This window comes from Scatophagus argus, chromosome 2, assembly GCF_020382885.2.
Source record: "Scatophagus argus isolate fScaArg1 chromosome 2, fScaArg1.pri, whole genome shotgun sequence".
Lineage (NCBI taxonomy): Eukaryota > Metazoa > Chordata > Actinopteri > Scatophagidae > Scatophagus > Scatophagus argus.
Genome location: NC_058494.1, coordinates 4,077,024 through 4,102,386, shown reverse-complemented (window position 1 = coordinate 4,102,386; position 25,363 = coordinate 4,077,024). Strand labels below are relative to the sequence as shown.

Below are 25,363 nucleotides of genomic sequence, written 5' to 3'. Positions count from 1 at the left end.
GATAGCATGAGTTTTTTTCTGACAAACACTTATGTGATATGTCTCCTTCTTTTATCTAAAAGCTCTATCCATCGAATTATGTCCAAAAACTTCTTGAGAAAAGTGTATAGAGCATATCAGTAAGTAGTGCTCATTTAAGGCGTGTAGCCCCTTCCCCTCATGCCTTCCCTGAAATCTTGAGATCTAAGAGAAAAAACCTCTTTTCTCCTCTAAAACCCACCATGTTTAATATGTCAATGCCAGTTTTTTTGCTCATTCATTTTTTAAAGATGAATGTACACCAAAATCCTTACTATTTTTTACATTGTGAGTAGATGTATATTCTCTGTATTTGTAGAAGTTGAAGAGTTCGCTGACTCTCCCTCTTTACTTTTTACAGAGACATCCCAAGAATCCCAGAGTCATCCCACCCTCCTCTAGAATCTAGTAAGTATTTAAATGAGCAGCTTTATTGCTTGATATATGTCATTACCATTGTTTGCCACTTATGGAAGTAGCTTCTGGAGAGAAACACACTCTTTACACACGTGTATGTTCTCTAATTTTATATTTTGAAGTTGCTTATAACAAAATTTGTTGTCATCTCAAACAGCAGGCTCCAGTTCCTTTGAGTCACAGAAGATGGACCGTCCCTCTATATCAGTGATGTCTCCTACCAGCCCCGGGGCTCTCCGAGACCTTCCGCTGGTACTGCCCGGACAGCTCTCTGTGAGTATCTGAAAGAGGAGGGACATGTGAATGAACATATGAATAGAGCCTGACTATCTTCACACATTTGTACAGGTGAAACTGTGGTACGACAAAGTGGGTCATCAGCTGATCGTCAACGTCCTTCAAGCCATAGACCTACCACCCCGACCAGACGGACGACCTCGGAACCCCTATGTCAAGATGTACTTCCTGCCTGATAGGAGGTAACATTATTGTATTAATTTTCTTTGGTTTTGCAGGTCCATCTCACACACACATAAAGGATGATCACAACCATAAGGAATCTAATCTAAGGAATATCAGTCTGCTTAAATTTAGTTTGCTTGTCCACCCTTGTCATTTTCGTGGAATTCTGTCCTTTGAGGTCATGTTCAGAAACATGTTTCTCCTTGTTATCTAAATCTGAGTGTTCACGCATTTGTTCCAGTGACAAGAGTAAACGGCGAACTAAAACGGTGAAGAAGAGCGCTGAGCCCAAGTGGAACCAGACTTTCATATATTCCCATGTTCACCGACGGGACTTCAGAGAACGCATGTTGGAGATCACAGTGTGGGACCAACCCAGAGTCCAGGAGGAGGAGAGTGAATTCCTGGGAGAGGTGGGAGACACATGATGTCCCTCTACTGTTTATACTCTAATATGCAGATAGATATTTTGTTGCAAAATTATTTGTATTTTGTTAAAGGGACAATTCACCCCAAAATCAAAAATATATATTTTTCCTCTTGGTGGTAAAGATGTCTGTACTCTCTTGACTACAATGGAAGTAGATTGTGCTTCACTTGTGGTGCTTAAAGTGCATTTGAATCAAGTCCTGGTTACCCAAGATAATCCATAGGTCTTGCTGTGGGCAGTTTCATAGAGGAACTATTGTCTTTCTACCAAACTATACCATATCACAGCGCAGAAGGAAGCTTGCATCTACTCAAATTAAAGCTTAGCTAACTAAGCTAAGCTCACTAATGTTATAGCTCAGATGAGAAAGACAGCATTAATGTTTACGGAGACTGCTTCTCTTTTGCTCACTCATCTGCCTCTTCCACCCTGTCCTCTCTCAGATCCTGATAGAGTTGGAGACAGCTCTGCTGGATGACATTCCTCATTGGTATAAACTTCAGACGCATGACGTGTCCTCTATACCTCTGCCCCAGCCCTCCCCGTACCTCCCACGGAGACACGTCCATGGAGACAGCCCTAGCAAGAAACTACAGAGTATGTGTGGATCTGTCTGCTATTTTTTACAGGCTATGTGTATACAAATATATGTGTGCGTGTGTGTGTGTCTGTGTGTTTTAATCCCTACAAGTGTGTGTGAGTGTGTAGTTGCTAACCTTTGCTTTCTCTTTTGTGTCTCTCAGTGTGGGAGACAGACAACAGAACCTCTCAACCTTACCCTGTCATGTGTGTGTATGTGTATGTATGTGTATGTGTGCAGGATCTCATCGCATCATTGATACAGAGTTTGATGATGGTTTGATGGTAGTGACTAAAGGTGGGTGGGGGGCATGGTTACTGAACCCTTCCTTGTATTAGCCTGTAGGAGTCCAGCACTGGGTGAGAGAGTGTCCTCTTTGCATCCTCCCTCCTGCTTCTCCCAAACCTTCCACACTCCTTTTAGCTTCACTGTATTTTTTAGAACAAATTGCACCCAAATTAAAGCAATTAATCTTTGCTGCATCAGCAAAGGGCCACACTCCAAAGACTTTTGCAATTCATCATATTGCTACTGGACTGCAGATTTTGAATTGCTGTGTTGTAGTATACAGTCTTTATAATTCTGCAGTGTAACAGTGTAGTGTACTCCTTCAGAGAGGCTGCAGTAAACAGTCTCTCCTCTTCTGCTGGGCTGTAGAAACACTGAAGCACTGAGTGCATGTTAGATTGTAGAGCCACAGTTGTTCACTGCCATTCCACTGAGCTTCCTGCCATTCTCCTGCATGCTTCTAGTCCTGCCCTGAAGTAGCTTACTTCACTGAAAGGACACTGAACATGTACAGTATAAGTCGAATTTGTGTTATTTTGGTCAATAGAATCTACAACAGCTTTGTTGTTTGACTGTTTCTGCTGTGGCTTAATTTCTTGTTAGATGAATGTGGACCTGGCTCAGATATTCACGATGTTTATTTTGGCATTTCCAAATGTCAGATGGGCATGGGTTGCCTCACTGAGAAATTAAAAAACTGTTGGAAAGTGTGTTTTTACATTTTCTGGCCACTATACTGTGATAAATACATCCTATGATACATCTGAATCTTTAAACAGATTAATGCACAGCGAAGATATGGAGTAGATGTTGCCTTTTCCCTGTCCTTTTCTTAATGATGTCTTTAATGTTTCACAACACAGAAATATCATGATGTAACGCAGGTCCTGTTTAGCACTTTAATTTATGCTATTTACTTTACAAAGAAATCAAGTTGTTATGCTGGATTGCCATGGCAAATCAGTCTAAATACCACAACACCCATGAGCTTCAGTTGCTATGGAGAAGAAGCCAGTCAGGTGCAAAATCTGAACTGTAGTGACAACAGTTGCAGAACAAAACAAGATGTGATGGTAGCTGAATTCATCCACAATGGACCCAGAATCCAAATCTTAGCTTAGCAAATGGATGTCTCCCACAAAGTTTCATCTTAGGAACTGAAGTTTTTGTCCACAGAGGCTTGTACCTTGACTTGCTCATCTATTGTACTGATATTTCAGTAAGAAGAGTTTCATGTACAGCTAAGCCTTGGAAGGACTCCAGCTGTCAGTAGCCTAACTGTGCAGAAAAAAAGCAGTACATTTACGTCTGGGAACCCTGACACAAAAACACAACTGCTTCCACTTTTCCACTTAGCAAGGAAACTAATAAGGTAACAGGGACTCTGTAAATGCTATTTTAAATGCCTTTGTTGTATGATCTGTATTGCTGGATTTAGTATAGCCTTTTTCTTTGTAGATGTAGTGGTTAGCTATCCCCAAGGGTTAAAAGTCTGATCTCTCATCTAATCTGACACTCCGTGCAGGTCACAGCAAGACCTGAGAGAGTCTGATCTCAGGTTTGACAGAGACATTGCAGAAACAGTCAGCTACTTAGGCTATCTCACATGACCAGCTATCCTCCTTGCTAGCTGGTCATTTGGATGTAAAACATCCTGATGTGATGTTCTACAGTCTGTAAGAGAATGGCGTCAGTAGCCCCACGCTAACAACTGGAGCATCTGTATCAAAGGACAAAGAACTAATGCCTGGATGTGTGTGTGTGTGTGCTTGTGTAGGTGCAGAGCGTAACTCCAGGGAGAGAGAGCGAGGCAGTACGCTGGCTGTGCCGGAGCAGCAGCGGCCCGTCCAGCATCGTTCCCGTTCAGTGTCTCCTCACAGAGAGGACTCCTGCAGGGCTCGGTCACGGCCCGCACATGTGCCCATGCAAAGGTCAGCATCACCCAGTGGAGTGTCAGTGGAGCAGTCCAGCATCAGCCTGTCAATACATATGCACTACTGATTTATGTAGTCATCTCTGACTTTAAATGACCTCAAAAGTCAAACAGCTGACATTTTTGATTTTCCGTGTGGTTATCGTGTGGTCTAATTATATATGTGTCAAGAATTGATGCGTCTTATTTACATGTCTTTATTGACGCTTTTAATCTCATTATTTTATGGCCACGACACTTAGAGAAACACCAAGAAATGCACATCTCTGTTTATGGCTGTTGGTATGACATTGTAATTAACTTTTCTGACAGCTGGGGGTCACCAAATATGTTAAAGTTAACATGGACGCCCTGAAATATTATATTTAGCTTTTGGTCATCATACATACTTAATTATACAACACAATATAAACTGTTTTTGCATTATTATTGCTTTATTGTTTTCTACGTCACATACATCACACAGGTTGCCTCTGCTGCATTTGATTGTTCGTCAGAGAACTATTGAGCAGAAATCATGATGATCATCTTTAGATTTACCTCTTAACATACATATACTTATAGTCAGAAGTTGAAACATTAAAAACAAGTAGACGTTTTGTGGTACTGTGAGAATTTTGTTGTGTCCTCAGCAGTTCTGCTTTTCAAGGAATGAGAGACACAGCCACTAATAAAGGCTGGGTGAAAAGCACTGACAGAGGAGCTGAGTCCTTGTACTACACTCACGTACTACAAGCTCACGTTGTAAATTTAGTATAATGTCGATTTCCATAGGAACAACAGACTCGTTTCTGTTACTCTTAGCCTCTCTTGTAAACAGAAATGCTATTTTTATTCATCAGTTTCCAACTGTTCCTCTTTTCCATTTTTATGATAGAAGTTAGACTGCCATCAATAAAACCCAACACCTTCTGTATGTATATCAAGCTAAAGCTAAGCTTTTGAGTTATCAGAATGATTTTAATGTGAAATATCTCTGCAGCAAGTTTCACTGCTAAAGAGGTAATAGCAAAAAAATATATATGAGTGAGTTAAAGCGTTTTTCCTACAGAGGAAGATCAGAGAACTACCACATTGAAAATCTGTAGTCCAAACAATAACACCAGGGCATCTGCTTTGTCCTTTATTTTCCTGAATCAGATCATATTCTATCAGCTCAGACAGACCATGACAGGACATATTGAATCATAAGAACCATGGACCATGAATTTATTAGATATCTTTGATTTCGCCAGGAGTCTGGATGAGATCCACCAGAACCGCCACCACTCCCACTCTCCCTCGCGCTACCATGACTCCCACTTGGAGCACCAGCGCTCTGGTGAATCAGACTACGAGTACTCTGAGGACAGGTAACCTTTTGTTGGGATCTGTGGGGATCGTCTTGGTGGTGGACTCTGGATATGACAGCATTTTTTGCCAACTAAAGTTCTGAATATTATAAACAAAATTTACAATAACAAATAAATATAATCATATTAATAATATAGATTTTTGAAGATATGTTGAAGAACAGTGTATATGTTTATAAATTTAATTATTTTTTTTGTGGTTAATCAATGTGTGTATGTCATATTTCCAAACCAATATCTACTAATACTACTAACGGAGTGAAAATAGTCATACGTTTGTTATATCATTCTGTACTGCTGAATGCAGACTTAATTGAAATATCAGAATTATGATTTCCTGGTTTCTCTCATTCATAAATTCACTTTGCTTGTCTGAGTTGCCATCCTCTTCTGTTGTGCTTTCTCGGGTTGTTTCTCATTTGTTCACTCATCGTCATGGCAATGACAGTGAGGTCCTGGAGATGCACAGGTCTATCCGGGGTGGGAGTGCCGAGTGCCTGCACACAAACAGGTAAAAATGAAAAGAAAAAACTAAATCAATAAATAAAAAAGACAACCATTATTCAGCTTTATTTTGATAAATTATGTCATTTTATCATCATTTCCATCCTCGCTATACTTTAACAAACTCCATCTTAACACACTTAATATTTTCATTTCAAACTGAGTGTGTTGACTATCTTGAATGGACTGTGGATACTTAGAGTGCATCTCTGCTTTTCTGCAACTGCATGAAGACACATGTCACATCGGGGTCAAGTAGTTAGTAGCATTCTCATAAATTCATGTCTGACTATTGTCTGTCACCACAACTGTCTCATAAAAACACACACTCGACCCACTGATCGCTGTGTGACAGGATTAGAAGACCTGCTTATGACCTCAAAGGAGGCAAAGCTCTTTTGATTAATATCTTTTTTTGCTTTTCATGTGTTTACTCAAAGCAATTGTGGATTTTTTTTCACCTTTTCTTCTTGTCTTGCTTTATGTGCATGATCTTCATTCATACAACCAGGGGCATAAATAGATACAGCAACACACTCCCCCCCAAAATGCCCCTGTTAGTAAATGGTATCCATAAAGACATTTACAGGTAAGCACTTAGCGTCAAGGACAGTATTGCATATCCCTCTCTGTTCCTGTGCCTGCAGCTTTCCCAGACTCATTTGTGGAGTTGGTGGGTTGTTTAGTTGTGCCAGTGCTCTTGCAATGTAATAACTGCCCATATGTCTCCCAGACCAATGTGCTGCTTGTGCTTGCTTCAGCTGGAGTGTGTGCCCAGTTGCTTTCTCGTGGTGCTTTAGCTAACTAAATGCTATGTGTTGCTTTTCCTTCTGTATTATTCAGTCCCTTGAACATGTTTACATGTTACAGACCAAACTACAGCTACAGATCACATACAGTTTTTCTTATGTCTGACCGTTTTCCAAAACATATCTGACATTTTACATGTGATATTTTTTAGGTAGCAGATGAGAAGCTATGTTGTCAGATATTTCAACCTGGAACCTAAATTCTAAGCAAACATGGACAATGTGAAAATAAAGAAAATTCGTTAATTTCTTTTTAACTGAATCTCAGACTGCGATATCAAGTGACCTATAATCTATAATCACCCCTGCATTTTAGCTGCAGTTGGTTACTAGTCAGGCTAGTGGCATGGCTTCCATGAAATTTTGTACCGATATTTATGCTTACTCATTTCCCCATGGTTTTTAGAGGATTCATCTTACTGACTTCCTTCAACGTGAGGTTGACGTTTGTGGTTTTGCATTAAATGTCTCAGCAACTATAAGATGGATTGTAGGGGATTATAGATGGATATAAAATGGATTATAGACACTTTTGTCCCGAATGGTTTGGACCGAAAACCTGCAAAAATAATGACATTCCGGTCAGCCTCAACTGTGGCCTAATTAGTGTTTAACATTTAAACATTTAAGCATTTAACTTAAACCCTTTATTTACAACTACATAGCTTGTAAAGTGCAATCTCTCCTGAGCTCTGAGAAGATCACCACAAATAATGCCATAAAGGTTGGCTTGGGCTTGGAGACTATGAGCTATTTAATTACAAACCCTGGGTTACTCTTTGGAAGACATGGGCGTTTATGAAGGTTGGGTCCCTTTTCAGCTGATACTGGTACCTGGAACAGTACGTTTTTTCAGTAGTTCACTCTCTGCAATAACAAAAATGTCATTTTAGCTGAAGAAATAAATCATCAAGTATGTTGTAACACCAACCAGAGAAACCTTTCTGAGCACTTTATTCAACCTTGATAACTGCACTGAAATGAGGAAACTGATGGAATATCAACACAGTCTTGGACTAAATGAAAAAAATAAAAATAACTGTCTAAAGGAACATTAATAACAAACAGCAGAGTGCAGCATTTTGCCACTGCAGCTTTCAGTCCACCATATACAAACAGGAGGAAACACAGACATCACCTGTCTGTTATGTTGTTATTGTCACTCCCACAGTGCTTCCATACTGTAAAACTTCCCCATAAATGGTAGGCATTTCATGTACTGTTGGTTCAACAAAAACTTATCCAGCTGGCTAATTAATTACATTGAGATGTAAACAGAGATGCCAGTGCCTCACTTAAAGTTTTGTTGTTCATAAGGGGAGGGGTCTAACTCTTCATGAAGAGTTAGACCCCTCCATGGCTCCAAGCATGTTTGCATTAGCCAGGGCTGCTGCAGGACTCGGCTTTCTGCTTTTCGAACGCAGTACTCTCCTCAGCTCTGTTTGAACTGGTGTTTTCTCAGGTCAAATGTGTTGCCCTGGCCAGCTTTGCATTTCAAGGTAAAGATATTATAGCAAGTGTTGTCTGTGTTTTGAAAACTGTGGCAACATTTGCAGGGGTGACACAATGTGACTCTCTCAATACTCTCCTGCCCAGGTGCTTTCAGGTACCAAAATGTGGCACAGATTGATTTAATGTGAACTGGTACTCAGTGGTACCAGTCTGACTGACTGGTTTGGTTGGTACCTTTAAAAGTAGGGACTTCTGTATCCAAGCCCGTCATTTACTAGTATAACTATTAGCACTATACTAACATTATGGGAAATGTAGAAGCTATCTAGCAATCTTAAGCGATTACATTTAAAACACGTCTTTTGAAAAAAGTCCTAATCTTTATGGAAACGCAACACTGAGTTGCTGGAGTACCCAATAATGATGACTGATGGCAAAGTGATCCAAAAACTATTGAATGGTTTGGAAATTGGTCAGCATAAAAACATATGTGAGTTGCAGTTAATGGGATAAAACGCGCAAAATCGTTGTTGCTGTTCTTTGTATTGATAAGATGTTGATTCTTATTCGTTCCAGATCGCATTTATTTGCATTGATATGTGGCTGACTCTTTTGCTCTTATTCTCTGCCTCTGAACCACCGTCAAAAATACAAATCATATTAACTATAATTCCTGATTTTTGGCCACATAACCATCAGAGGCACAGACATTCTGTATATGCAGTTTCCTCCATTTCTCTGTTCTGCTGTAATCCTTTTCATAGCACCCCTATGCATTTTATACATCTAGCATAGCTAGCATAGCTCCTCTCCACGTGCCACCCTGATGGCTTTAGATCTGTAGATTGTGTTATATAATCAGCATTACATGTAATCTCCCCATATACAGTATGTGGGGTCAATCCACAGGGAGGGCAAGAGGAACTATCTCTACACTCTTACATAATGAATTCCTCACTCTGAGGTCACAGACAGGATGCAGTTCATCTCATGTGTTCATTTAGTGTTTTGTTGTGTGTGGAATTTCCAGTCATTACCAGCATCATGCGGTCAGCACATTTCTAATCCAAGCCTGTCCATTCTCATACCTTTTGAGAGACCTCCCATTTTACTGAGCTGCAACATAAACTGTGAACTGTGAAATATTTTCTGTTGCACCACAACGTGATCATGTGCATGTTGCTTCACTGTTGCTACTGCACGATGGCAAGAAGCCTGCTTATGTTCATGCTTGTGTTTTATTCCCCTTCACTTATTTTGTCAGTTGCATGTGTCATTTTTATTTTCCTTTGCCTTCCTTTGCATGCGGGTCTTTTGTGGGCGGGGCTCTGGTGTACAGCTCCACCCTCCCTGCATGCCTAAAGAGCAAGCCGCCCCACAGACAAGACGGGGGTAGCACCATGCCTCGTAGCATCCTTACACACCGTGTGCTCAGGTTCACTGATGAGGTCACTGTTAGGTAAGAACACATTGCACATACCTTGTCCTCCTTTAACCCCGCTGCACCCAGAGCGTTTTATTTCTCCTTTTTCTGGGTGACAATCTATAGCAGAGGCTTAGGCATGTACTCGCAGAGCATTAAACAAACACCAAAATCCTAAGCCCTTGTTTCCATCCATGTGAGGCATTTGGCCTGAAAACATTATGTGCAATGTCATGCGATGGCACGGAGCCAACCATCTGTTGAAAGTGACTGTTGTCACAGAGCAGCATGACATGACAAACACTCAGCTGTGAGCGTATGCAGTGCAGGCTAAATGTGAGCTCTTCACTCGTTCACCCCCTCACACATCCACTCTTGCGAGCAGTCCCCTCTCCCACTTAGACCTGGTTCCCATGGCAACTCACCAACCTTCCATCTGCGTGGTCTCACAGTGTTTGGCCGCGAGGAACGGCAGGCTATGATAAATGGAGATAGAGTATCAAAGACATTACATGTTACTGCGCTGTCTGATGGCCTTCTTTATTCTCTCGTTGTCTCCCTCCTACCTGTTCTCTGCTCCCTCTTTCTTTACCTTAACTCATTATTTTCCCTTCTCTCATTTTCTCTGTATTTTCCTTTGTCTACCTCCTACTCATCACCTTTTGTCCCTCACATTATTCACAACCTCTTCTTCCTGACACCTCTGCTTGCATCCTCTGTCCTTGTGCATTTCGCCTCCATCACTCTTCCTTTCTGTTCATTATTTCTCCCTCTGCTGCCATGTCGTGGCGGTGCAGTGACCTGCAGCCGTCGTTGGACAGAGTGAGGAGTGCCAGCACCACTTGTCTGAGACCAGACACCAACTTTCACTCCCCTGACAGAGACAGGTATTAAAAGAAGAATCTGTATCTAGTGAATTTTATTTGCACAAGATTTTCTTTTAAAGATGAATACAGAGACAGAGTATTTTTTTGACTGCATGGTTAATTCATCCAACATTTTGGGTTTAGGATGCTATGTGTCTTCACTCCAGGTCATGTCATTTGTCCCTTTCATACGTGAATGAATTTGCCATTGCACACTTTCATTAAAAAACATCTGCCTTTGAAAAGCTTTTTGAATTTGGAATCTAAATATCTTAAATATCTTTAACCTCTCTGTGAGCAAACCATTTCCTGGCAATTGACTTTCTCATTTGACTTTCAGCAAGAAAGCGATTAGGTTTCCCAAAACGTCCAGCTTTTGCTTAAAATATATAAGTAGAAAACATTATCTAAGTTCAGTTCCAGTGTATTTTGCACTTTGCTTGCTTGTTTGTACAGTGAGTGCCTGTAATACTCGGATTTTTAACATGGCTTAAAATGTGCAAAAGTCAAGGGGAATCTTTTGACTGATGTTTGCCATGAAATAAAAAGACAATTCAAGGTTTCAAAGCCTTGACTGCCCCTTAACTCACTAACAACATCTCCTGGTGTTCCTACCTTTGGGATGATCCTCCTCCCACCCTTCCGCCCCTCTAGGTGCTCCAACTCTTTGCCCTGCAAGACTCCCCCAAGCCCCAGGATCTTAGTAGAACATGTGGCCTCTGAGGAAGACAGGTACCCCAGACCTGCCACCTCCTGCTGTCCCTACCTCTTTAAACACCACGCTACAGCTCTGCTTGCCTGCTTGTACCTTTCAAGTCTATGTCGTACAGCCTAGAGCTCATTCTGTAGATGATATTGCACAGAGCTTGTGATCAACACAGTTCCTTTACATTTTCCTGTAAATATTTGTGGTCTAAGACTGTGTAATCCCTCTGTTAGTCTGCTGCACCTGTTCTTCTTGCTGAGCGCCTGTATGAATTCCCCCACTTCTCTGGCTTGAAATCGCTTTCTTTCCTGTAACATTATTGCTGATGGGGAAAAAAAGCTTGCAGAAAATGCAGTTCTTATTGCTTTTACAGACCACATAAACCAAACCAAAGTCTCAGTTTGAGCCTTTCACATTATATCCAACACATCAGTCAATATTCAGTTTTACCATTCTGTGGGTCATCATTCTCCATATTGTGTTTGTTTTGTTCTTCTCTCTCTCTCTCTCTGTGGTTGCTGTTTGCTGAAACAGTCAGTGTAGCAATTCATCAAGTCCAAACTGTCAAAGGGGCAGCAAAAAAAGCCTGGAGGGGGATAGGTAAGATCATTCATTCACTCACTCCCTCACCTTATTTAATCTCCTCTCATTACTGTCACTTCTTTTCTCTCTTGAGGGATGATATCTCACCAAAGCTGGAATATTGACTTTTTATTTTTTATTTTTTTACAAAAAAATTGTTGTTGTTGTCGTGCTTCGTGCTGTACGTAGCCATGAATGCTTGCTGTAAATCAAAACAGCTTCCTCATAACATAAAGCAGAAACACGTTAGCCACCACAACTCACAAGCTTTGATTTTTAAGAAGACCTTTTATCCTATGTTGATGGAAAGTGCAGGGGCTCATACCCCCACCCACCTCCACCCCCACCCCCCTCATAACACCACAAATTGTAATTTTTATTCTTTTTCTTGTTTTTTTTTTTTTTATTTTCCTTTGGACGAAAGTAAGAGCCATGCAATCTGTTTCCCCCTCTTTCCGGTCTAACACTAAGCTAACTCACTGCTGGCTATTACTTAATATTTACTGTACAGATATAAGAGTGTTCTTATCTAAATTTATGCAACACAGCTTATTTGCCAGAATGTCAATATATTTCCTCAGCTGTACTGTGATTGCATACCTTTATTTTCATACAGTTTTTTTTTCATATCTCAGAAGTAACTAGTGTATTTTGTATTTAGAGATTTTTAGATGTTGAGTGCACCAGCTATGTTTGACTCACAGTCAGTTGAGTTTAACCATAACACCTGCTATGCACTGCCTGCACAGCCTTTCTATTATGGACCTGGACTGCAATGCACACACAGCCCCAAAATATAACATACATTCTATTATTTTCATTTGATTTAATTCTGCCCATATTTATAAGGTTTTATATTCTCATTTCTTATTATTTGCTGGCGCCAGTCGTATCCAGCCCACCTCTATCCTGAGAGGCAGTAGGGGCAGAGGGGGCCCGCTGAGGCCCTTTGGCCAGACAGCCCTGGCTGGGTCCTGCCCAAACTCTCCACGGCTAGACAGGTGCATGCTGCTGCCGGCACTATACCTCTAACTCCCCTGTGTGCTGATTTCCTCTGTGTCCCACTGAGTGTGGTTACACTGTATGCACGAGTACCAAATGCCATGTCTCAAAAAGACAAAACAATCTTAGGGCTCAGTTCACATCATCACCACACATCAGCTGGGCTAAGCTTGTAAGTATCTTACACTCTTCAACAGGGGTTTACATATTTAATGTAAATGTGGTGCACCTTCATGTGTGAAGCTGCGGCTAGTAAAGTTTGTGGTATAAATGTACCATCTCAGCATTATAATCCAGTTACTGGGATGCATATAATACTGTGCAAACTGTCTGTAAACACACTCAGTTCTAATTCCTTTACTTCTCCTGCACCTTTACAGATTATTCTTCCCTAATGTGACCTTATGCCTTAAATTCCGGCCATCAATTTATTGTCTCTGCAATTCAGTTTTGGGTTTCGCCTCAAAATACATTTCTAATAGTATGTTTTAAAATCTAATTTCCTCTCTCCTTGTTTCTTCCTGTTCCTGTCTGTTAGAGCACACCCTCATGGCAGTCCCTCCCCAACGGGGACTCCCTCATCAGGTCGCAGGGGCAGGCAGCTGCCTCAACTCCCTGCAAAAAGCAGCAGCATAGAGCAAGGTATGTTGTATGCAAGAATGTGTCTACCTGGTAGAGAGCTGAGACTACATCTTTAAACACACATCCTTCCCTGAGTAGTGTGTCAGGCTGGGTTTAGTCCCGAGAAGCGCCAACAGTCAGATGAGGGTATGGCAGTCCACAGGTAGAATAAAGCCAAAAAAAAAACCTTGTGGGGCTGTGAGCTCAAAGTAATAGCTGAAGTAATTTAGAATCTAGTAATCTAAAAGAATACATGAATTCAGTGAACCTCCTATTCAAGTCTTTGTGCTTCAAAAGTAAAGGACATGTAGATACTAAATCTGCTGGAAGATGCAAATTTATATCCACAGAAATACAATTTGACAGTTTCTTTCATGCTTTTGTGACAAATGTGCCGCACAACCATATGCAACACTTTATACCCTGACCTCTCCCAACACTCCTTGCTCAAACAATATTTTAAAATATGTGATACAGCTTGTTTTTTTCTGGTTTGGCTGCCAGATGGATTTGGGTTTCCATGTAATCTTTATGTTTCGTCAATCACAGGCATTGGTGTCAATTTAAAATCCCGGTATGATTTTTTCCAGTGCGGCAAACTGAGATCAGAAGGAAATTAGATGTACTACTAGACTGATTATGGGCATTTCTGTCTGACCCTCTAACATCCATCATCACTGCACATCATGCTCCATTTAGTGTCAGAAACCAGATCCAACATCCCTGCTGTAGTTTGCTGACAATACACCAATGTTTCTGGTTTCTTTATTTTGTTTTTCCTTCCTTTCTATTTCTCTGTCCGCATTTTTTTGTATGTTACTCCTCTGTCTCTTTGGTCTCAGCCCTTGCAGTAGAGGAGCGAGCCCGACAGCTGCAGATGAAAGTACATTCCTGCCGGCCTTCAGCCTCCCACGACCCTGAGACGGACCTCAAGACCAAACGGGAGGTCGGAATCCCTTCCTGCGAATCCCTTGATTGACTTGACTTGATTAATATACACACATACATCTATTTTTCTATCTCAAAACTGAGCAAAGTCATAATTTCTCTCCCACCTCTTTGTCTTTGTCTTCAGATGTATGCAGAACGGAGGCGTAGCAGTGACAACATGTCAGCCAAATCATCAGACAGTGATACGAGCGACGCGTCGGCCCTCTCCCATGCCAGCAGTGCCTCCCGCCTCAGTAGCACCAGCTACATGTCTATCCAATCAGAACGACCCGGGGGACGACTCAGGTCAGTCCTCACTTGTTCTTGGTCATGGTTTCAGTTTAAAAATTTAGGGTGTTGTGGATTTTAGGCATCCATCCACATTTAGTAAGTTCACTCTTTTTGAAATAAGCTTAAATGGCAGGGTGTATGTGCACGCTAATCGCTGTGTATCCTTCTGTCTTATTTCTGCATGCCAACTATCTGCATGTTCCTGTTCTTCTGCATGCTCTATCTCCTCGATCCTCGCACATACACAAACATACGGGTACATGGTGAAAATCCAAACACACTGAACTCAGATCTAAGTCATTAGAAGAGGAGAAGAAGGACAGGAGAATTTCGTGGGGGATGAATGGAGAGGAGGACAGAAGGAGGGCTGCAGGAAAGAGACGTTTCTCTGAGGAGTTGAAGCGCAGGAGACACACTGTAGCCGGAGACACCAGGGAGTCCAGGTAAAGATCAACGGATCCCAAATGGTGAACTTACGTGATAATGAGAGACACTCCATCTTCTCGCTGTACAGCCAGGTCTGGATCACAAAGATGGAATCCCTGAATCCCAATCCCAGTACACAGACAGTACACAGAGGAATTCCTTATTGATCTGTGTGGAAGTTCTCCAAAACTATAAAAGTCCTCCAAAGGGATGATCAGCTCACAGTGTCTCGCTTGAGGACTGTTGAGCAGGGTGCATACTCAGTGACAAAGGGTTAAAACTGAATCTGCCACCTGAAAGATGCTGTCCCAGCTTTATGGAGGTCAAACACTAAATGTCCAAAGGAAGAAATGTCAGGTGTAAAATAGCATTTCTACAAACTAAAATGAAAATGTTAACAAGAGTTAATAACACTGATATTAGATTTAAACTTTGAGTTATGAATAAGATTCCACTTGTTTATTTATTTCAAACTACTATCTCTATTGCATAAATTATTTTCAGCTCAGTCTTTTTGTTAATGCAACACAAGCCAATACCATACCTTTAAAAAATACAAATAATATGGTTCCAAATTAAATAATAACTAAACAAACATTTGCAAAAAGATATGAAGTGTGACTGAGTTGAAATAAAGAAAAATAAAAACTCACAAAAATTCCCATATTCTCCTCATGTGCCCACAGACAGACAGACAGACAGACACACACACACACACACACACACACACACACACATCCCTGGCCGACCAGTGGCAGTGTGCTGACAGGGACAAACGACCCTATCCCAGTGGTCGTCAGTGGGCCAGGTGGTAATACAGTGCAGCTTATTAGCTGGCTAATGTATTGAAGTCTAGGAGGAGTAGAGAGAGGGAACTGTTCTTTATGGTCTTACCACAGATCAATCCAAATAGAGCATTATAAAAGCACAGCCCTATGGCCTTATACTTTCTAGAGCCAGAGTTGCCTAATTTTTTCCCTTGGAGGGCCATAATTGAAAGCTCTCATTCCCCTTGATATAATATTCCCTTACATGGAACATTATTCTGCCTGCCATTTTGAAAAATAATTAATAATTATGGAGCCTACTTATTCAAAGAGCATTTTTACATCACGAACATTAAAGCATGAGGTTTTTGTTTGCTGTAAACAGCTAGTGAGCCAAATGAAACCATATGGTGGGCCAACTTTGGCCCATGGACCCCACTTTGGGAAGCCCTGTTGTAGAGTCAAGGGTGAGAAAGAGAGAGAGGAATACATAGCGCGTCCTTGCTTGTTATATGTTAATTATATGTAGGTAAACATATCATGTACATGCATTGTTATAAATAATACACTCATAAATTGTTGCACCCATACGGGATTATCTCAAGGAAATTCAATCGAATGCAACTGGACTTAGTTATTTGTCTTTGAAGACGTTTCACCTCTCATCCAAGAGGCTTCATCAGTTCATGTGATCCACAGACAGACAGACAGACACACATACACACACACACATCCCACACATCATGTCATCCTCCGTATGGGAATGTCTCATATGAAACAAATGTAAAAGAACCTGCTGCCCATTATACTGCTTTCTGATGGTGGAAGCTGGATGCAGGGAATGGCTCCAGTTCAGCCAGAAGACAAGTACTACTAGCTACTGCTAATGAGGCTAATGTCACATCAGTTCTTAGGCAGAGGCGAGTATTTACCTGTGTGACGAGCAAACGATGAAAACAAAATAAAACTGGTGAGTCAGTTTTAGAAGACCTGTAGTTTATCTATAATTCAGACAAGGAGTCAGTTTTTAAGAGAGCCCAGTTATGAATTAGTAATCTAGAGATGTCAGAGGACATCTGGCCTCAGGTCAGTTTTCACTCAAAGTGGGATTTTAATATCAGTATTCAATAGATACTCTCACATCTGCTTCAGGACAGTATAATGATAGATAGTGGACGTGACTGAGTGCATACAGAGGACCAGAAACAGAGATAGTGTGAGGTTGCATCAACACAGTGAAATCTCCTTATGTCTTCTTTTGTGTTCTTCAGATTTCCCCCTGCTTGACATGCCTACATGTTTTATATACCGCTCCTCATCAGTTTCCTGTCATTCATTAGCAGTCTTCAGATTTCCTGCCTTTTATTCCATTTGTTTGAATGTACTTAGTATTACATGTTGTGCAAAAAGATATATTTTCCTTTTAATATTCATGCTTTTTTGAAATATTGAACACAGACATTAGTAAAGTTATAGTCCATCTAAAAAAAAACCACACAGTCACAAGGCTTACAGCCAAAGACAATAAATATGATATTATATTTTTGCATGTATTACAAATATATCCTGCACAGTGCATACCAGTTAGCAATATGAACAACATTGTTATTGTTGTTTTATTCCGTTCTTATTTTGTGCCTATGCATGTGTTTATGGTTGTGCAATCCCCTCTGCATGTCTCAGATCTCTCCTTGCATGCATCCTGTGCTGTGAGTGCCAGAACCCCCTCCACCCTCCAGGCCTGGACACTCCTCTCCCATCTTGTCCTCCTGCTGCACGCCCTTCCCTTAACCCCCTGCAGGGGGTGGTGGAGAGACCTCAAACCGCCCTTCCCCTTCCCCTTCCCAGTGCTTCCCAGACTCCCCAGCAGACTGTGGCTATGAGAGGCCCACTGGGAGTGGAGGTTATGGGCGATGGGGGCAGCATAGCTGGGGTCTCCTGCAGCACTTTGAACCCTTCTGAGGGTATGGACATGCGGCAGCTCCTCCAATCCCCTAGGGGGCAGCATCGAGCACTGGGCAGCTTCTTCCCACGTGTACTGGCTCGTTTGAGAAGAATGAACTTGAGTGCATGATATGATTGTGAGCTTTGGAACAGAACATTTTATTTTAGGTTTGTTTGGTCTCTTTTTAACCAGGATGACCTCTTCACATGGGGCGGTGCAGTGGTTAGCACTGTCGCCTCATAGTAAGAGGGTTCCAGGTTCGAATAAGCTAAGTTCGGATAAGCGGTATAGAAAATGGATGGATGGATGGATGGACCTCTTCACATCTAAATCTCAAGAGCCCAAATGGCAGCACAATTATGTCATACCAAACATCAAAACACGGTTTATATTTTTGTTCTGTAATTATCCTTCCTCTTATCAATATAAGATGTTTACTCATCTGTTATATGATTCACCTGCTGTTTTATTAAATATCACTTGATTATCATCGTCCAAAACTTTTTGTCCACCGTGCTGTTGTCATGTTCTACTCAAATGAAGGTACAGTATAGAGAAAGATTGTAGCATCTCTTCTCCATCAATCCATCAGTCAATCAGTGTCTTCTCTCTCCAGCCGGCAGTTACGATCGGTGGGCCGCAGCATGCTGAAGAGCTCCAGTGTGAGCGGAGAGATCTATACTCAGGAGCGCACCGACGGCAGCCAATCAGACACAGCGCTGGGCACAGTGAGTGGCGGCAGCAAGAAGAGACGCTCCAGCCTTAGTGCGCGGGTGGTGGCCATCGTTGGCAACCGTCGAAGCCGCAGCACTTCACAGATCGGCCCTGGTGAGTATTCAGTGTGACCTACTGGTTGTTGCGTGTTCATAAGGCCCTTCTCACTTACTAATTATCTGTTAAGCCTGCAAACTAGTTTTACCCATTTTATTTGTGGGACAAACCAAATTTTATTATAAAAGATTATAAGCAAAATAACAATTTCTTTTTTGAGTCTTTGTATTCACCAGCATTTTGATTAGTCACTGTAATTTAATTACATATTTTACGTCACATTTGCTTTATATTAAACTAAATTTATTTTGTAAATTAATTATGTGTTTTATGCACATTAGTCTGTTCTATGCTGCTTCATAATGTTTACATAACGTTTACATTTCCCATTCAGTTTTTTCACCTTTACAACCACTGCAGATAGTTTACCTATCTACACACCTATTGTATAGCTTACGTAGTTTATCTACAAATCCACTGTATAGTTTTTGTATAGTTTTATGTATTATTTATCTTACTACTGTTTTTCATATACTTCTTATACCTTACTTTCACTTGCACAGTCAGGGGTGTTGCAGGTACATTCACTGCTGCTGTACTCTGTAGGACTATGCATGTGACCAATAAAGCCTCTAAGCCTGAGTCTAAGTCTAAATGTAACTCATTTACTTTGGCTGCAGTGAACCAGCTACCAAAAGCACCCGGCATCACAGTTTTCCTAGTGTGTAGACACACAATGGCTGCTTAGCAATGAGTTAGACCATATCAACATCTATACTCAGTGATATGTCCATTGACTGAATTGAGTTTGAATTAAAGTTCAATACTAAATCCACTGAATGTCTCTTCTAGGAGAACATTGGGTAATTCTCAACCACGGCAGAGATTACATAGCCATAAGTGTATGCTTATCTCATCACATCCCATCATGGTAGTGTTAGCACTATAATGATGAGATTTTATCAGGCAGATTGCAAACTGTTACTGCAACTTTTCATATAGATTTACATACCTTTCATTTAACTGGAATACTGCTCCCCAAAACACTCAAAGACCCAACACCACACTACATTCAGATCCAAAAACATTTGCTTGAAGTGCACAATGTGTAATTAATGTCTGATTTCACAAAATGATGAGATTGCCTCACATAGAGACAAAGATGAGGACCAGACCCAAGAGAGGCAAAACAAATTATGCTTTTGTAGTGAAGAAGACAAACCAGTGCTGCCCCTGTACTCTTTATAAGGACAAACAAATAAATAATACGTTTCAGCGTTTCAGAACATCGTGGCCAGCTGAGAGCCCCTCGCAGCTCAGCTCACAGTCACACAACATAGTCTGGCTGGTCCAGAATGCACTTTTACCACTGGGGGGTATGAGATCCATGATGAAAGGCAAACATTGTAACCCCCCCTCTCCTTCCCCGCACTCCTTTTGTAGTGGACATAAAAAGCCATTAGAGAACACTAGGCCCAAGGGGGTCTCTCACTCTCTCTCCCTGATGCTGAGAAAAGAGAGAATAAGTAGAGATGGTACAGAAATCACGCTTAATTTGTAAAGGCTTTCCTGTTCATGAATGCTGAGAGTGGTAGCAGGTAAGGTGGAATAATGTTTTTTACATTTTGAGGATTTTAGTATTTTTGTTTTGTTTTGATTTTTTTAATGTTTTATATGATAACAAGATTTTAGGGTGGGTTGTCTATTGCTCAAGCTCTTTGTGACCACCTCACCAGCTAGATGTAAAATATATCTCGTGCTTCATCGTGGTTATACAAGGGATGATGGTAGGCTCAGAAATGCAGATATGTTTTTCTCTTTGCACCATACGTGCCAATTCTGTGAGTCAGAAAGTGGAAACACCCTAATCCAGGATCCCACACAATGTTGTCTTGGATGCTTTTCTTTTAGCAGTTTCCTGTTTGTTACGATGACCAGATTCAGTAGAACATGACTGGGACTTTGGCATGGTTCTGATGGAGAGGTCCCAGAGTCTTTAAGTGGATCTGTGGGCTGTCTTCTGCTTTCATCTGCTACTGAATTGTTTCATATATAAAAGGCTTTAGCCCATTGATAAAAGTATTCTGAAAGTTGATCCATTAATCTACAACAATTTTTAGTTTAGTAACCACTGAATGGTTGAAAGCAAGTCTTTTTCTTAAACCTGATATGTTGGGATTTTTTGTTATTTAAAAAATGACTTTTTGAAGGGCAACAACAATTTTAAAGGGCACACCACCATTTTTAGTTTAGTACTGTTCAGCCTGTAAAAACATTGTTTTTTGTGGCTCTAGAGGAGTTTTAGAAAGTCTGACAAAATAACACTGATGACATCATCATCATATTGGCTTGGAGGCTGCAAATTCATAACCAAAATCTTACAGTTATAGTCTGGGGGTGTGAAGTTTATGGGTGTTTACCAGTTGTACAAAAGATGCTTTTGAGTTGCGCCATGGAAACTACACTCCATTGTGTAGCTCTGATTGTCTGATATTGATATGGATACGTTTGCATTAAAGGTACATTAAAGACCAGTGCATCTCACCCAGACACACAAGGGTACCTTCTGCTTCTGGATGAGACACCAAGGGACATGCCAAAATCGACACTTTTTGATGCCCTTGGAGTTAGACTGAGTTCTGCTATTATGTTTCTAACCATAAGAATGCTTAAAGGAAATTGTTTTCTTAATTCTCTATTTGCGGACCGACTCCAGTGAAATCATGTGTCAAGAAAAATATTGACATATCAGGAAATACGCTCATTTGCTTTCTTGCCAAGAGATTATTACAAGTTTAGATTGACAGCTGTTGGCTGGCTGTAGCTTTAAATTTAGCAAATAGACAATGGGATGGTATTTATCTTGTCATTTAACTATTGGCAAGACAGCCAGTAAGCTTCTTTATCAAAATGTTTTCCTTTAATAAATTAGGAAGGAAAAATATCTGCTGTTAAGCTTCAACAGTAGATTAGTATGTTTTCTCTCTATATGAGAAATAAAACACTGGCGACGCCGTTGCTCATTTCTTCAGCACTGTTTTCAGCAGCCCTACCTGTATGCCCCTTTTATTGTGAAATGAATCAGCATAAATCAGCTTTTTTGAGTAAATACAGGTGAAAATTAAGTACAACAGCTTCTCTGACTACATTACTGTGATTTTCTTTTTTACTCAGAGGGGAAGAGTAAGAAGGAGAAAGGTGCACCTATCCAGCGGAGCACAGAGACCGGCATGGCAGTAGAGTTGACAAGGAACATGAGCCGCCAGCCCAGCAGAGAGTCCAACAATGGCAGCATGAACAGCTACAACTCTGAGGGGAAGTCAGTAAACTTCCTATCCTGATCACTTTCATCTAACCGCGTTCTACACTCTGTACATCTGCTGTCTTAAAGGGATAGTCCATTTATTTATGGCAAATTTTACAATGTTAAAGCCACTGCAGCTTGAAATTAACTGTTGTTCCACTAAACTAAAGCACCATTAATAAAATGGCATGGATGTGACAGTATAGTTTGCGCTTCAACATTTTCTGGGGGATTATATCCAGGCGTACGCTGTCATTTCTGCATGTATGTGTCAGGTGACCGACAGTTAACAGAGTGTAATATAATGAGCGCACTGTTAAAACAATGCTCAGTGAGCCGGTGATAAAACACAAACTTTGAATGAATCAAATTAAGCCCTGGTGTTTTCTGTGATGGATTATCTTGCTTGGGGAATTTGCAAGAGGTTTTTCGTGTAGTAAATAATGACTGGCAGCAAATGAGTTCTCCTGAAGGCCGCAAAATACGCTCTTGGTGTGTGCTGAACGTTTACAGGAGAGAGGCAACCACTGATACTATCCTTCAAAGAATCACCTCTGTTGAATTTGGTGGGTGATATTGATCATGTTTGTCTTAATGAATTTATGTGTATGGATTTTTTGTGTTAGCTTGATCTTCTCTGGTGTGAATCTGGGTGCCAGCAGTCAGTTCAGTGACTTCCTGGATGGCCTCGGACCAGCTCAGTTAGTGGGAAGGCAAACACTGGCTACTCCTGCCATTGGTAAGATCTCGTCTAACTTCAGGGATATCAGTGTCAGGATTACCAATGTCACTGCTCTTTTGCTTTCTCCTTTTTAAATACCGGTACTTTTTAAAAATTTTTCATTTCATGTTTAATTTGTATGTATTTATTATTAATATTTATGATATTTATTCAATATTGTTTTAGATACATACATGTATACATTTAAGATGCTTTTATTCTATTCTTTGTCTTTTATTATCATCCATCCATTAGCTACACCTTCGTTGTTATATTATTTTGTATTTTTATCTAATTAGTGTTTTGTGTGTAGTGTGTCTGAGTATCACAGTTTCACACACCCAATTAAGATGAGATAAGCTTTTATTGATCCCCAGGCAAGAAATTTGGTTTGAAAATTTGGTTGAAAATCAGCAACATAGTACACTATAAAATATAATATTGTTGTATTGCATAATACTGTGCACTGTATTACATTACTGTAAGGAAAAACAGAAGTATATAAAAGATAATATAGTATAATATAATAAGTTAAATGTAGGTAAATAGTTGTGCTTCATTTTTTCTGAATGTTTATGTTGCAGCTGCCAGCCGCAGCTGTCTGATCTCCTCCCGTTGTAATAAACCACTCGCCATTTCTGTGTTCCTCAGGTGACATCCAGATTGGTATGATGGAGAAAAAGGGTCAGCTGGAGGTAGAAGTCATCAGAGCTCGAGGACTCGTACAAAAGCCAGGATCCAAATCCCTCCCTGGTGAGACCCTTCCTAACCTCGAGATACCAAAGAGCAATTTGTCTTTCCACATCACTCTCAACACATCAGTCATACACTCTTTACATTATTACATGATACACACTCTGTGTTCAAGGAAACCCAGTAGATACACCCAGCTGAAATCTGCTCTGTGCTTTACCTTCCCATAAAGACGTAACCAGCTGTGAGATCTGATCTCAATTATATTGGAGAGTCGCTATGTTCCCCACTAATGGCTTTTTTTATTGTTTTGTCTCTGCCTTCAGCTCCATATGTCAAGGTATATCTGCTGAATAATGGAGCCTACGTAGCCAAAAAGAAAACCAAGATTGCAAGGAAAACACTTGACCCACTTTACCAGCAAGCACTACTATTCGAGGAAAGCCCGCAGGGTAAAGTCTTACAGGTGAGCTGAAGATATATTTCTCTTCATCACAATCTTTTTTTTTGTGTGTTCAAATCTATAGTGATAAAATATATTTTAGCAGGAAGAACTAGACTGCTGTGCAATTTGACAGAAAGTAATTCTCCTTCAGGTGATTGTATGGGGGGACTATGGCCGCATGGACCATAAAAGCTTCATGGGAGTTGCACAAATCCTATTGGAGGAACTGGACTTATCAAGCACAGTCATTGGTTGGTACAAGTTGTTCCCACCGTCCTCCTTGGTGGACCCGACACTTGCCTCCCTAACACGGCGGGCTTCCCAGTCGTCACTGGACAGTTCTTCCGGACCTCCTGGGGTTCGATCCTAGTGGACCAACAGCTCTACACGCTCGATGAGTAAAAAACTCATGAAACATACTGTAGAGAGACACAAACAAAAAATGAAGGTGGAAATGTAGAACAACAACAACAATCAGAAACAGTCACAACGAGAAAGCTTTGTTGAGATCTGACAATCACTTCTGTTGCGGTTCGTTTTGTCTGTTGTAGGGAACGCCACATTTCAGTGTTTCATATCCATTCAAGAAAAATCTCTTCGTTTTTTTCTGTGTATGCTGAAGACGCAGGGCTGCCAACAGACAACAAACAGTAACTGTCAAGACAGGAGACGAAAAGGTGTCAGAGAATTACACGAAGCGGGGTTGGATTTAACTGAATCAATAATAGCAAAGAAATGTACGTAAGCATCGGAATGTAAGGACTCAAGACAGAGGTAATCACCCTCCACACCTGCAGGTGGCGCAGTCCTCTCTGTAGTGGCCTCCTCCAGAACCCCATCAGACTGCTGGCACTCCTGCACCAGGCAGGGTGCTCCTGCGTGGGTTTTCAGTCTGGAAGCACAGGGCCTTCTTCTGGTGCCTAGACCTTGGAGCCGCATCACCGGTCCCCCTCTCTCGAAAAATCCCCTTTTCAATATGTTTACCATGGCTGCTCCGAAGCCACACTGTTTTAGCGTGTTTGCTTTGTCGTTCATTTCTTTCCCTTTGTTACTACTGGCACAAAATGTTTTTACGGTGTGTAAAATGCTCATGATAATGTTGTCAGTCCGGTGTGTGCATGGAGAGAAAAAACAAAACACGATAGATAAAAAAGAATACATAAACTTATTAAATGTCTGCAAGTGTTACGCAGGGTGGGGGGCTGGTGATGATGACACAGCTTAGATTTTTACACTTGACAGTGAGATTAGCGTGCAGTGTTGTTTTCCTTGTTCCACTGCTGGCAAATGTCCAGGACACTCGTCTTTGTATAGATGTATATTAGGCCTCCCAGGAGGTTGACCAATAAATAAAATTTATGTCACTTTGAAATATCACAAGGGTACAAGATCACTGTAAAGTAAGTTTAAAAGTAAATCTTTGTTCACCAACATGCGAGCAAGATAGGATCGTCAAATTTTTCATATTTTTTGGATCGAGCGCATTCCCTCACCCCAGCACGTTTCAGGTTTCTATCCAACCCTTAGTTTACGTTCTTTTGAAATTTAAACCCAAGCACAAGAGCTTGATTTTTTTACAACAAAAAGTTTAACTTTTTGAAAAAATATTTAAAAAAACAACAACG

At 40.9% G+C, this 25,363-nt stretch overlaps 1 protein-coding gene across 7 annotated transcripts in view; it reads left to right on the top strand.

The window, feature by feature from the left end:
* Positions 1-24,536, top strand: part of rims1b (regulating synaptic membrane exocytosis 1b) — a 69,234-nt gene extending 44,698 nt beyond the window's left edge. Inside the window, exons 2-25 of one of the 7 annotated variants that reach the window (XM_046401871.1) lie at positions 380-426; positions 593-708; positions 784-914; positions 1,139-1,310; positions 1,771-1,924; positions 2,148-2,204; positions 3,973-4,126; positions 5,364-5,480; positions 5,929-5,991; positions 9,585-9,704; positions 10,466-10,555; positions 11,189-11,266; positions 11,775-11,840; positions 12,710-12,823; positions 13,363-13,466; positions 14,288-14,391; positions 14,521-14,681; positions 14,957-15,109; positions 18,421-18,632; positions 21,750-21,894; positions 22,506-22,618; positions 23,252-23,353; positions 23,620-23,759; positions 23,890-24,536. In XM_046401871.1, coding sequence (XP_046257827.1) covers positions 380-426; positions 593-708; positions 784-914; positions 1,139-1,310; positions 1,771-1,924; positions 2,148-2,204; positions 3,973-4,126; positions 5,364-5,480; positions 5,929-5,991; positions 9,585-9,704; positions 10,466-10,555; positions 11,189-11,266; positions 11,775-11,840; positions 12,710-12,823; positions 13,363-13,466; positions 14,288-14,391; positions 14,521-14,681; positions 14,957-15,109; positions 18,421-18,632; positions 21,750-21,894; positions 22,506-22,618; positions 23,252-23,353; positions 23,620-23,759; positions 23,890-24,108 — 2,932 coding nt within the window. In that variant the 3' untranslated portion in view covers positions 24,109-24,536. The remainder of the gene's footprint in view (positions 1-379; positions 427-592; positions 709-783; positions 915-1,138; positions 1,311-1,770; positions 1,925-2,147; positions 2,205-3,972; positions 4,127-5,363; positions 5,481-5,928; positions 5,992-9,584; positions 9,705-10,465; positions 10,556-11,188; positions 11,267-11,774; positions 11,841-12,709; positions 12,824-13,362; positions 13,467-14,287; positions 14,392-14,520; positions 14,682-14,956; positions 15,110-18,420; positions 18,633-21,749; positions 21,895-22,505; positions 22,619-23,251; positions 23,354-23,619; positions 23,760-23,889) is intronic. The other 6 variants (XM_046401929.1, XM_046401881.1, XM_046401899.1 and 3 more) reach the window with 6 other exon arrangements.
* Positions 24,537-25,363: the final 827 nt, after the last annotated feature.